A 13724-nucleotide genomic window follows, 5' to 3' on the forward strand; every position below is an offset into this window, starting at 1 on the left:
AAGAAGATGGAAGGAATACACAGAGTCATTATACCAAAAAGAGTTAGTCGATATTCAACCATTTCAAGAGGTGGCATATCATCAGGAACTGATTGTACTGAAGGAGGAAGTCCAAGCTGCTCTGAAGGCATTGGTGAAAAACAAGGCTCCAGGAATTGATGGAATATCAATTGAGATGTTTCAATGAACAGATGCAGCACTGGAGGTGCTCACTTGTCTATGCCAAGAAATATGGAAAACAGCTTCCTGGCCAACTGTCTGCAAGAGATCCGTATTTGTGCCTATTCCCAAGAAAGGTGATCCAACCGAATGTGGAAATTATAGAACAATATCATTAATATCACACGCAAGCAAAATTTTGCTGAAGATTATTCAAAAACGGCTATAGCAGTATACCGACAGGGAACTGCCAGAAATTCAGGCCGGTTTCAGAAGACGGCGTGAAACCAGGGATGTCATTGCTGATGTCAGATGGATCCTGGCTGAAAGCAGAGAATACCAGAAGGATGTTTCCCTGTGTTTTATTGACTATACAAAGGTATTCGACTGTGTGGATCGTAACAAACTATGGAAAACACTGCGAAGAATGTGAATTCCAGAACACTTAATTGTGCTCCTGAGGAACCTTTACATAGATCAAGAGGCAGTTGTTCAGACAGAACAAGGGGATACTGATTGGTTTAAAGTCAGGAAAGGTGTGCATCAGGGTTGTATTCTTTCACCATACCTATTTAATCTGTATGCTGAACAAATAATCCGAGAAACTGGATTATTTTATATGAAGAAGAACGGGGCTTCAGGATTGGAGGAAGACTCGTTAACAACCTGCCTTATGCAGATGACACAACCTTGCTTGCTGAAAGTGAACAGGGCTTGAAGCACTTACTAATGAAGATCAAAGACCACAGCCTTCAGTATGGATTACACCTCAACATAAAGGAAACAAAAATCCTCACAACTGGACCAATGAGCAATATCATGATAAATGGAGAAAAGATTGAGTTGTCAAGGATTTCATTTTCCTTGGATCCACCATCAACAGCCATGGAAGCAGCAGTCAAGAAATCAAAAGACACATTGCATTGGGCAAATCTGCTGCAAAGGACCTCTTCAAAGTGTTGAAGAGCAAAGATGTCACCCTGAAGACTAAGGCACTCCTGACCCAAGCCATGGTATTTTCAATCACATCACATCATATGCATATGAAAGCTGGACAATGAATAAGGAAGACTGAAAAAGAGTTGACGCCATTGAGTTGTGGTATTGGCCAAGAATATTGAATATACCATGGACTGCCAAAAGAGTGAACAAATCTGTCTTGGAAGAAGTGCAGCCAGAATGCTAATTGGAGGCAAGGATGGCGAGACTGTGCCTTACATACTTTGAACATGTTGTCAGGAGGGATCAGTCCCTGGAGAAGGACATCATGCTTGGCAGAGTACAGGGTCAACGGAAAAGAGGAAGACCCTCAACGAGGTGAATTGACACAGTGGCTGCAACAATGAGCTCAAGCATAACGATTGTAAGGATGGCGCAGGACCAGGCAGTGTTTCGTCCTGTTGTGCATAGGGTCGCTATGGGTCAGAACCAACTCGATGGCACCTAACAACAACAACAACAACTCTCTCATCTATCAATTTGGTGACCTAGAGTAATATAATTAAGATGACTGTGCCTCAGTTTCCTCATCTGTAAAAGAGAAGAAGTACTACTTGAGGCTTGATGTGAGCATTAAAAAAAAAAAAAAAAAACTCATATAAAATTCTCAGATTCATTCTTGGTGAATGAAAACCACTAAGTACATTTTAATATTGTTACTGTTCTTATTTTATACTTTTCTTCATCCTAATCTAATAGCTTTTACTTTCTTGTTCTTATTCATCTTCTTATTTACCCATTTATCTTATTTTAAATCTCATATATTTCCCCCTATTTAAATTCCTAGTCAAATTTTTCTTGCAAGATGTACAACCATGGTTCTCCTTAGAAGCAAGGATAGAAGGACTACGTCTCACATATTTTGCATATGTTATCAGGAGGGATAAGTCCCTGAAGAAGGACATCATACTTCATAGAGGGAAAAGGACATCATGCTTCGTAAAGTAAAAGAAGAAAAAGTGGAAGACCCTCAACAAGATGGATTGACACTGTGGCTGCAACAATGGGCTCAAGTATAACAATGATTGTGAGGATGGCACAGGACTGGGCAGTGTCTGTTGTACACAGGGTTGCTATGAGTTGGAACTGACTTGACGGCACCTAACAACAACAACAACAACAGCATAAGAAAGTTAAGTTGGGATAGTAAGTGGAAAATAATAACCAAACGGTTGGCTTGCTTTCTTTGGTTAACCACCGAATGCTTAACCACTGTGCCAAAAGAGCTCCATAGTGAAGACTACAGACTTTATATAGTCTAGTGAAAAGTACAGCTAGGTAGCAAACAAACATAAGTGTAAGTGCACAGAAATTAATAAAAGTAATATAAGTACTGGGGCCAGAAAGATCAGACCTATTTGCAAAGTCAGGGAAAGATAAGTAAGATTTAGCAAGGTTAGAGTAGGAAGAAGAAGACTTAAGGTAAAGGGAAAAGGTTGATCAAGGCTGAGAGTAGAAGAGAACAGGGAATATTTGATAAACTAAGAAAAGTCCAACATAGATTGATCATGAGAGCAAAGAAGTAGAAGAAAGAGTTTGAGACTGAAAAGTTAAATGTGGCCTGATTAAGAAGGATTCTATCAGAGATTTTGGACTTTATACAAAGGAAATCCCTCGAAATATTTAAAGTAAGCAGATTTATTTTAAAAGAAAAAAAGGTATTTTACCACAATAAAAAATAATAATTAAAAAAAATCACTCTAGCCGTTGGCGAAGTTACGGGATCAGTTGGGCAGTTATTGCAGGGATAAAAAAAAAAAAAAACTAGTGCCATCATAGATGGGTAAAATAATAGCAGATTGGAGTGCAAGCCGTAAAGATAATGAGTGATAGAATCATTTCAGAGAAAAAATCAGCAGAACTTGATGGCAGAAGGAATTCATTTCAATTTTAAACATGTACAGTTTGGGTGCCCATAAAATAAATAAAAATGTTAAGAAGGTAGGTAGACACATTTATTTGGAACACAAATAGAAAACTTGACACAGGCATGTTGATTTGACAATCATAGACACATACATGGACATTAAATTTAAGAAATTAAGTTTTAGAAATACTGGATAATAAGTCTTACTATCAAGTGTCTATTTCATTCATTCAGTAAATAACCGAGCACCTATTATATAAACTGTTTCAAGGTAGAGTTTAAAATTGAAAATGTAGAATGTAGAATGATGTTAGTGACCACGTTTGGATTTGCACACTCATTGAACAGCATAATATACGTGACTCCATTAAATATATCTAAAATATACGTAAGCAAATTGAAAAAGAACTTTTTCCTCTGCTTAGGTAAGATATTTTTAAATTTTATTTCAGGCATTTTAGCTGAAGATAAATATTAATGTCTGGATTTTTTTTTTTTTTCAGAACATAAGAAACCTTACTTAAAACACAAAATATATAGAAATCTTAAAATTACCCTTTCTCTGGGTGCACAGCTATAGATCTTGGTTGATCCAGCCCTTGGGAAATAATTACATAACGGAAAGAGCCATTAAGTCTTGCAACTTCAATTAAGTTGAAACCATGATCTGTCCAATATATGTTACCTAGGAAAGAGGAGAGATGCAAAAGTGTTTATAACACTGTTGTGAAAATGGAAATTATTTATTTGTTAAGGATAAATTTAAATTTCTGAGCATTCCCGTAGCTATCAAGAAATCAATTGTTTATTTCCTACAGTCTTTTTCAATGTTTATTTCTGAAGCAGAAAGCTGTAAATAAATTAATATGCAAATAATTCCAAACCTAATGTCACACATCTCTGGTTTAAAACATATAATGATACAATTTATATGTTAAAAATAAGTTGAAACTTCTTCCACCTGAAGAAGAATCTATTTTAACTTTCTACTGACTTCAGGCATAAGAGAACTTCTAATGTTTTTGTTTACCTGCCTTGTGGGGCTCTCAGGAGATTTGGGCAAAGTTAACACTACATAATCTATTTATACACAAAAAAACACTTATTCAAAGGCTCAAAAGAATGGAGCCCAAAGCAAAAGAGAGTACCCCTGCGGCTAGAAGTAAAAAAAAAAAAAAAAAAAAATCGTTATGACACATAAACAGAATTTTTATGAAGCGGATTGAGCCCCTAACAAAATAGGTATAAAAAACAAAAAAGCCATGGATTATACCAGAAATCCAGTCAATAGCTATCCCTTCCACTCTTCCCAAGCCGTTGGTAATGATATCTTCTTTCCAGGTCTGATCTCTTTTAGCTCGGCTAATTTTATTGAAGCCCATGTCTGTCCAGTAGATGGTATCATTTTCTACGGATAAGACAAAAAAAAAAATAAAATAAAAACTATAAAAGGCATCTATATACATATATATATATATATTAGGATTACATTGCTTAAGTACTTTTTTATTGTTGTTGTTTTTATTGTCCTGGATGTGCTAGAGTAGAAATGTTCTTCAGGATAATTTACTTATGTAAATAACAAGAAAGATATTAAAACAACATGTAAGAATTTGAATTTTAGTCAAAAGACTTGAAAAGCGTTTATCTGAATGATTTGTGGAAATGATGTACCACATTCTTCATTATGTTTTCATCATTTTCCTAGTCATACTTATTTTAACTCAATAATTCCTTATTTGCCATGAGTTTGTAACCTTGGTATCAAAGTGTTTTTGGACAAGAGCTTTTCTTTTAATTCCTTTACCTGTGTCTGAGACCTCTAAATACAAAAATAATATTACTAGGGGTAATCAACTCAACAAAGTTTCAAAGTAGAGAGAGGATAGAAAGAAACATAAGTGTATTTCAACTATGTGAAGGATGTTTTAAAAAAAGGTCATTCAAAATGTATACAGACTTCAAAATACCTTATCATTCAATTATTCGTTCTGAACTACTGGTTTCCCAAATGTGAGATACAAACCACTTACATTATTTTTCAAACTCTCATTTTATAAATGGATTTAAAAGTACTAGAGGAAGTTCTCTATACTATCATAAAACCAATAAAATCAAACTCATTGCCACTGAGTCCATTCCAACTCATAGCAACATTATAGGACAGAGTATAACGGCACCATGAGGTGTCCAAGGCTATAATCATTACAGAAGCAGACTGCCACGTCTTTCTCTCGCAGAGCGCCTGGTGGGTTTGAACTGCTGACCTTTCGGTAAGCATCCAAGCACTTAAGCACTGCTCCCCCAGGACTCCTTTATGCTGTCATTTGCCGTTCCTGTTCCCGTTGCTGTTGAGTTGATTCCAACTCATAATGACCCTACAGGATAAAGTAGAACTGCCCCATAGATTTTCCAAAGAGTGGCTGGTGGATTGGAACTAGTGACCTTTTGGTTAACAGCCAAACTCTTAACCACTAAGGCACCAGGAGTCCTACGCTATCATAAAATCTTTAACAAAGTTTTTTGAACATTTGAATGAAAAAACGTATCTAAAGACTATAAATGAAATATATTGCATAAGCATGCATATGCATAAAAGCTGACAATTACAGACCATTGATTTTAAATACAGCCACCAGAAAGACACTGGGGTAAGCCATTACATAATAAATTTGCCACCAGCTGAGTAAGTTTTTGTGTTGTGACCTACATGGCCATTTGAAGAACAAATCCTTTAAGACCAATATAATTTCCGTCTGGCGCAGTGACAGACTATGGAAATGAAGAAAAAGCAATTAGTATAATAAAGCCATTTGTTGGTAAAATTGGGATTGTTTGAAACGAAAGAGAGTCTGAATTCTTTTACCTATTTGGGAAAGATTCCAAACCGCCCCTGATCTCAACCACTGTTAGATATACAAATGTTGGAAGTAGAGCAAGAGATAACATTTCTAAACATATATTCAAAAAACTTAGATTGTTTGATATTACAGTTGTATATAAGCATCAATTAACATGTTTTCATGTCGAAAGAAGGAATCAATTAACAAAAATATGTTAAGCATAATATGTCCTGTCCAATTCTCTTCCCTATATGTCAGACCTATATATCCACCTGCCTATCTTGTACCTCCAATTGGGTGTAAAAAACGGCAATCTTGATATACAAAAACCAAATTCCGGATTTTCTACCTGAAATGCTTCTCTCGTAGTCTTCCCTATGGCAACTCTTTGTGGTGTTAGGGTAGATGGCACCTTTGTTTCTTGGACTAAAAACCTCAGTATTTGTCCTTGATCACTGTTTCTAACCCTCCACAGCCAATCCTTCACCAAGTTATCTCACATCTAATCTATTACCAATATGTTTGGTTTTCATACTCTCCACTATTTATATTCTAATTCAAGCCACTATTAACTCTTGCCTGTAGTATTACAATTAGCTTCTTAACTGGTCTCTCAGCTTGGACTTTTGCCTTAGTATTCTCCTTCCCTCATGAATCTTTTCTCCATATAGATGCTATAGTACCTTTTAAAAAGTAAATAAATTCATCCCTATCCCTAAATCCTCTTATGATTTCCCACCTTATGCAAGGTATAATCAGAGTTCTTTCCCATTACCTTCATGATCTTTAATCCACCCCCCAACTCTCTGTCCCTTGAGTGCTTTCGTCTCTTCCCCTTTCCCACTCATCTCTACTCACACTGTTCTTCCTGTTTCTAGAACACACCAAATATTCTTCAGTTTCAGGTTCTTTATACTACCTTTCTTCTGTGCTGGAATGTTCTTCCCCCAGGTATCTGCATAGGTTTGTCTTAACTCAAATATCCACTTCTCAGTAAAACTTTCCTTGTTTTACTGGCCTGTAAAAACTATTGCCCAACCATGCTCTATGCTCCTTACCCTACCATACTTTTCTTCATAGTTCTTATCACTACCAAACACATTGTACGTTTATTGGTTTGTTTGTTCAGTGTCTGTCTTGCCTCACTGGAATGCAATTTCTTTGGCATCCGGGACTTTTTTGTTACTGTTTACTACTGTATTCTTGGTATTAGCACCTAGAATAGTGCCTGGCACATGGTAACTTCACAGTGAACATTTGTTGAATAAATGAGTGAAAGCTACGGTGCTCTGAAAAACTAGTTAAAAGAGAATACAAAGAAGACACAGCTCTTACCATGAGAAACCTTATAAGTTCATTAAGGAACAGAAGGTATGCACATGAAAAAATGACTAACAACTCACAGCAATGCAGGATATGCAGTGTAAGTTAGTGGTACAGGCAAGTATTTACACAGGAGCTCAAAAAAAGAAGACAATCACAACAATCCTCAAGAGTATAAGATAAAATAGGTCCCAAAGTTTGTTTGTGACTCTTACATGTAATATCCTCCAAGTTCTTTGCCAATCCTGCAAAATTCTACTCAGCACAACAGTGAAACTTTCTACAATTGTCTTTGGAAGACTTACACATTCCTTCCCACATTATGCCATTCTATCTTGCACATACCATTATTATAATATTGAGAGGTAATTTTTTTCTTGGTACTCTTTTTTAGAACTGGGCTGTGAGATATTTCCTGGGTAGGGTTTACAATTGCCAACTTTTGCCAATGCAGTCACATGTGCAGTAGATGCTTCATGAATATTTTTTAATTAATATGTGATACTGAGACTATTTCTAAGTGGTAAAGTCCACCAGACCATAGCACTGAGGAATTGATAGGTTTCCTTATATCCTTTCCATTAGATACTTTTGGGAGATTGACAGGCAAGTCAATCGTGTATGAGGCATTTAGGAGCAACAAGAAGATGGAAGAACTAAATCACTCATTCATATCCAAATCCCCTTTTCTTATCACATTTTTTCACATGTATATTTTGTACCTACACAAGCCCAGCCCTTTGCCATCAAGTCAATTCAGGTTCATGGCAACCCTATAAGACAGAGTAGAACTGTCTCATAGGGTTTCCAGGGATTGGCTGGTGGATTGGAACTGCCAATCGTTTGGTTAGCAGCCAAGCTCTTAACCATTGCACCACCAGGACCCCTGCACCTACACAAACACAATCTAAATGGATTAAGTTTGCTAAAATCTGGAAATAAGTTTGCTAATATCTTGGAATATCTGCAAAATACACATAAAACAGATCAAGAATGTTTCAAGTAGAAACAGGATTGAGTTAAAAGATGATTAGATTTTACAATGAAATACTGTAAAGATACAAAATGAACCTACAAACAAAGATAGAAAAGGGAGAAAAAAAGACTATTATAACTGTGCACTGATACGTATTCCAAAATGCAGCCATTTTTAACATTAATTACCCCCCCCCATTCAATAGAGACTTACAGAATACTCACATGTGCTAAGCATTGTTGTTGGCATAGGGATCCAGTGGTGAACGTGATAGACATAGTACCTGCACTCATGGAGTTTACATTCTGGTCTTGAATTAAAAATGAACTGCCTTATAACACAGTTCATAAAGTTCTATATCCTAGTTTAGTGAGTAGAGTCAGGGGTCTTAAACTGTTTATGAGCAGTCATCTAAGATACAATTATCAGTCTCTATTCTGGAGTCAAAGAGAAAGAATAAAATCCAAGAATCAGAGAAGGAACCTGAATACAGGAATAATTGCCTTCATGAACCATGGTCTCCTCTACATTGAGACCAGAAGAGCTAGCTGATGTCCGGTTACCACTACTGAAAGTTCCGATCAGGGTCAAAATAGATAAACCCTTATAGAAAGGGAAAAAAATGTGGAAAGAAACTTCAAATTCTCAAAGAATCCAGACTTACTGAATCCACTGAGACTGGAGGAATCCCCGAGACTATTGCCCTGGAGTACTCTTTAAACCTTGAACAGAAACTATCCCCTGAAACAACCTTTTAATTCAATAATTTCACCCTTGACCGTTTCACTCTTTTAAAAATTATTCTTATGAGACCAAATAGATAACAGTTACTCTAAAGCATAGATGAGAAGTTTAGGGTGCAGAGAGACTGAATTAATGAGAATAGAACAACCAGAATGGAAACAATGAGAATGTTGATACAAACAGAAGAATGTAACCAATGTCACTGAACGTTATGTGTAGAAATTGTTGGATGAAAACTTGTTCTGCTGTGTTTACTTTCACCAAAAATACAACAAAATATTTTTAAGAAGGAAAAATAAATAAATTGCCTTAAGATATATGATAGCTGGGTAATGTGCTGTGTAATTACAAAAGTAGAAAACAGAATTTATACTTAAAGGTAATAACAACTACAATTACCTTTCCACAGATATAGTAAGACAAATAGAGTACTTGGTAACCATTTTCAAGTTTTATCCTATATAGCGGTAGCCCTCTTTTGTTATTAATGTCAAAAAGTAAAGGGAAAGCCTCATATTGTCTTAATGATATTAATATAAAAAAGAGAGTGGCCTTAGATAATGAGAAAAATACAATTTTTAAGTTCAGAGAAAAAGTTCTCCCTGGTGGTATTTAAGTTGTGAAGGGCCAGTCATGTGAAGAGGCTGGATTCTGCAGGGTCTTGTCTGAAATCAGGAAACGGGAAATACAAGTCTCTTAAAGTGCTCTCTTGAATAGGCATCTATTTTCTTTTAGTAAATTGTCATTTATAGAGCATTTGTTTTGAACACGCCGCACTAAGTGTTACGGATGTTTTGTTATCTCGAGAGTCTGGGGACTCTAGAGAATTTAAAGACACATTTCCTGACCTAAACGTATTTGATATTTGAGAAAACAGAAAATACGCATTAAAAAAAAAATCATATAAAATTCAATGGATAAAAGTAACTGTGCTTCTTTCTCCTAATAAAATAATCATCAGCACACTAGAAAGACAGCAGGACAGAGTGCCAGTAGTCTAGGACAGGGCAATTATAATTGCTCTACCATTTGTCACGAGATTTCCACAAAGTTAGTTCCTCCCTCCAGGTGTCAATATTATTTGTATATCCACACACACATACATATATATATACACATACACACATATACATACACACATACATGTACATACATATAATTAAGAGAAGATAGCATTTAGACAACCTTTAGGGTACCTTCCGACTCTGATTTTCCAATGTTAGATCTTGGCTTTCACATCCATTTAAAGACAGTACACCATACAAATATAGTGCACTCTAATGCAGGTCGATTTTAGCTGTCCTAAAAATCTTCCTCTTTCTATGTAATTTACCTCATTTTTCCCAGCTCTGTTGTCTGAAGATACATAGGATAAAGCTTATAATTTTTCCTAAAACATGCTACGTTTTGCTGTTAAGACACTTCCTGTTTTAGCTGCAGAACTTTATATTTAGCCTATTAAAAGTCAGCTTGTTAAATTTGATCATAGATGCTATCTGTTGATATTAAAAAAAAAAAATCATGTTTTATCCAATTGTCATGGATTGAATTGTGTCCCCCTAAAATGTATGTCAACTTAGCTAGGCCATGATTCCCAGTATTGTGTTCTTGTCCACCATTTTGTCACCTCAAGTGATTTTCCTATGTGTTGTAAATCCTACCTCTATGATGTTAATGAGGCAGGATTAAAGGCAGTTTTGTTAATGAGGCAGGTCTCAATCTGCAAGATTAAAAAAAAAAAATTTTTTTTTTTTTTTAATCAATCTGTTTTGAGGCATAGAAGAGAGAAGCAAGCAGAGAGGCAGGGGACCTCATACCACCAAGAACCAAGAGCCAGGAGAAGAGCATGTCCTTTAGATCTGGGGTCCCTTTGCTACGAAGCTCCCGGACAGGGGAAAATTGGTGATTGGTATCCTCCCCAGAGCCAACAGAGACAGAAATCCTTCCTTTGGAGCCAGCACCCTGAATTTCAACTTCTAGCCTCCTAAACGGTAAGAGACTAAACTTCTCTTTGTTAAAGCCATCCACTTGTGGTATTTCTGTTATAGCAGCACTAGATAACTAAGACACCAATGAATACCTTTTATGATATCCACAAATTTGCTAAGTATGTTTTCTGTATCTTTATTCAAGCCAGTAATATATATGTCAAACTCAGATTTGTTTCATCTTTCTGTTATTACCTTAATTTCTATTATATACATGGTTATGTGTACAAATCTAAAGGGTACAGTTTGACGAACATTCTCACATGGAACACAACCACGTAGCCACCACCCAGATGAAGCTGCAGATGATTGCCAGCATCCCAGTTGGTTCCTTGTGTGCCCTCTTTTCTCCCCTTCCCAACGGGGCAGCCACTAATATGACCTCTGCCATGATAGATTAGTTTTGCTGATTATTGAATTTTTTATGAATGGTATCATACAGTATAAACTGCTCGAACTTCTTTCATCTAATGTTTTAACTGCTGTATTCCCCCTTTATGTTGCATACGCTTGGTTTTCTGTGGTGTGAATATACCACAGATTATGTACTGGTTTTGGGCATTTGGATTGTGTTCAATTCCTGACTATTACAAATAACCCTGCTATGAACATACTTGTGCATTCTTGTAGTGGGCACACACTGCCATTTTGTCATGTTATGCTTCTGTAGGCAGTGCCAAACATTCTCTGATTGATTTTAATACAGTAATAAATCATTTAAAGCAATTCCCTCTTAATATAGTATCTAGGATCTAGACCTTCTTCAGCTATTGTTGAGCTCTACCAACCCCTTCTTATCTGGCTTATTCAAGCAAAACCTCCTAGAGCAGATAAACAGACAAGAAATTCTAAAGATTCTCTTATTTCCAAAACTGTTTCAACATGCTTGTCTACGTTGGTTGATAGCTGTTTATGTTGCCAGGTAAGGGATGAATAACTGACTTCAACTAGGCAATGGCTTTAGAATATGCAACATTAAACCGTTAAGCCAAGTATTACATTATTTCAGCTTCTTTCCCAATGAATTTGCTTTTTTTTTTTCTTTCATGAGTGCCAACAGGGTCTGAAAGGTGAAAAATTCTGAGATGCTGGCTTTTTGATAGGTCTTTTAAAAATATTATATTTGTAACAGAAGCATATCTTAGAACATTTATCACACACTGCCAAGTTTTAGTCCTTTGGTTTGTCTGGGTTTTGGGGAGTAAAAATAAGTGTATGAAGAGAGAATCGATACCTTGGCAGAAGTAATTACATATGACCTTTTGTCTGGGGACATCAAAAGATTATAAACCTCCCTAGCTATTGCTGTTGTCGTTACTGTCATTACTGACAACCAACAGTAAGTGCAATGTGAATAAACCAAAACATTTGAAGTCATTACCAAGATGGAAGGAGTTTGGGAATTATTTAATACTGGATAAAAAGAAGCTATAAATAAAAAGGAAAGAAAGAAGAAAGAATTGCTCCTATTTTTTATCTATCATTGGCATTACATACCTATCTTTTAACACTACATAATAGGGAATGTTAGGGATAGGAGAGGAGTAAGATAAACTAGGGAGCTCTGAAATGTATACATATTTATTTTTAATTCTGTAACTGGTGCTTGAAGAAGAGCGTCTTAGTTATCTAATGCTGCTATAAGACAAACACCATAGGTGGATGGCTTTAACAAATTTATTTTCTCTCAGTCTGTCTGTAACCTGTTGCCGTCCAGTCGATTCTGACTCATAGCAATTCTATAGGACAAAGTAGAAGTACCTCATATGGTTTCCAAGGAGCACCTGGTGAATTTGAACTGTCCACCTTTTGGTTAGCAGCCGAGCTCTTAACCACTATGCCACTAAGTTTCCTTTCACAACGTAGGAGGCTAGAAGTTCGAATTCAGCCTGTCAGCTCCAGAGGAAGCCTTTCTGTCTCTGTGGGCTGTGGGGTAAGGTCACTGCCATCAATCTTCCCCTGTCAAGGAGCTTCTCAGTGCAGGGACCACGGGCCCAAAGGACATGCTATTCTCCTGGCTCTTGTTTCTTGATGGTATGAGGTCCCCATATCTCTCTACTCGCTTCTCTTTTACATCTCAAAAGAGATTGATTTAAGACACAACCTAATCTTGTAGATTGAGTCCTGCCTCATTAAAATGTTGTTATTGTTGTTAGGTGCCTTTGCATCAGTTCCCACACATAGCAACCCTATGTACAACAGAATGAAATACCACCTGGTCTTGGGCTATTCTCATGATCCTTGTTATGCTTGAGTCCATCGTTACAGCCACTATGTCAGTTCATCTCATTGACGATCTTCCTCTTTCTCACTGGCCTTCTATTATATCAAGCCTGATATCCTTCTCCAGGGACTGATCCCTTTTGATAACATGTCCAAAGTATGTGAGACGAAGTCTTCCCATTTACGCTTCTAAGGAACATTCTGGCTGGACTTCTTCCAGGACAGATTTGTTTGTTCTTTTGGCAATCCATGGTATATCCAATAATCTTCACTCACACTGTAATTCAAAGGTGTCAATTTTTTTGACTCACAGCAACTCTCTGCCCAACAGAACAAAACACTGTCAGGTCCTGAGCCATCCTTAAATCACTGCAATGCTTCAGCCCATTGTTGCAGCCACTGTGTCAATCCACCTCATTAAGGGTCTTCCTCTTTTCCGCTGAGCCTGTACTTTACCAAGCATGACGTCCTTCTCCAGGGACTGATGCCTCCTGACAACATGTCCAAAGCATGTAAGGCTCAGTCTTGCCATATTGCTTCTAAGAAGCATTCTGGTTGTACTTCTTCCAAGACAGATCTGTTCGTTACTTTGGTAATCCATA

The 13724-nt window shown here is 36.7% G+C and overlaps 1 protein-coding gene across 1 annotated transcript in view; it reads right to left on the reverse strand.

Moving 5' to 3' along the window:
* The window catches only part of LRP1B (LDL receptor related protein 1B), a 1748032-nt gene that overhangs the window by 501283 nt on the left and 1233025 nt on the right, over positions 1-13724 (reverse strand). The window contains exons 36-37 of the mRNA XM_049888441.1: positions 4299-4433; positions 3581-3710 (exon numbers count right to left, since the gene is read on the reverse strand). Coding sequence (XP_049744398.1) covers positions 3581-3710; positions 4299-4433 — 265 coding nt within the window. The remainder of the gene's footprint in view (positions 1-3580; positions 3711-4298; positions 4434-13724) is intronic.

Source organism: Elephas maximus, chromosome 6 (genome assembly GCF_024166365.1).
Source record: "Elephas maximus indicus isolate mEleMax1 chromosome 6, mEleMax1 primary haplotype, whole genome shotgun sequence".
NCBI lineage: Eukaryota > Metazoa > Chordata > Mammalia > Proboscidea > Elephantidae > Elephas > Elephas maximus.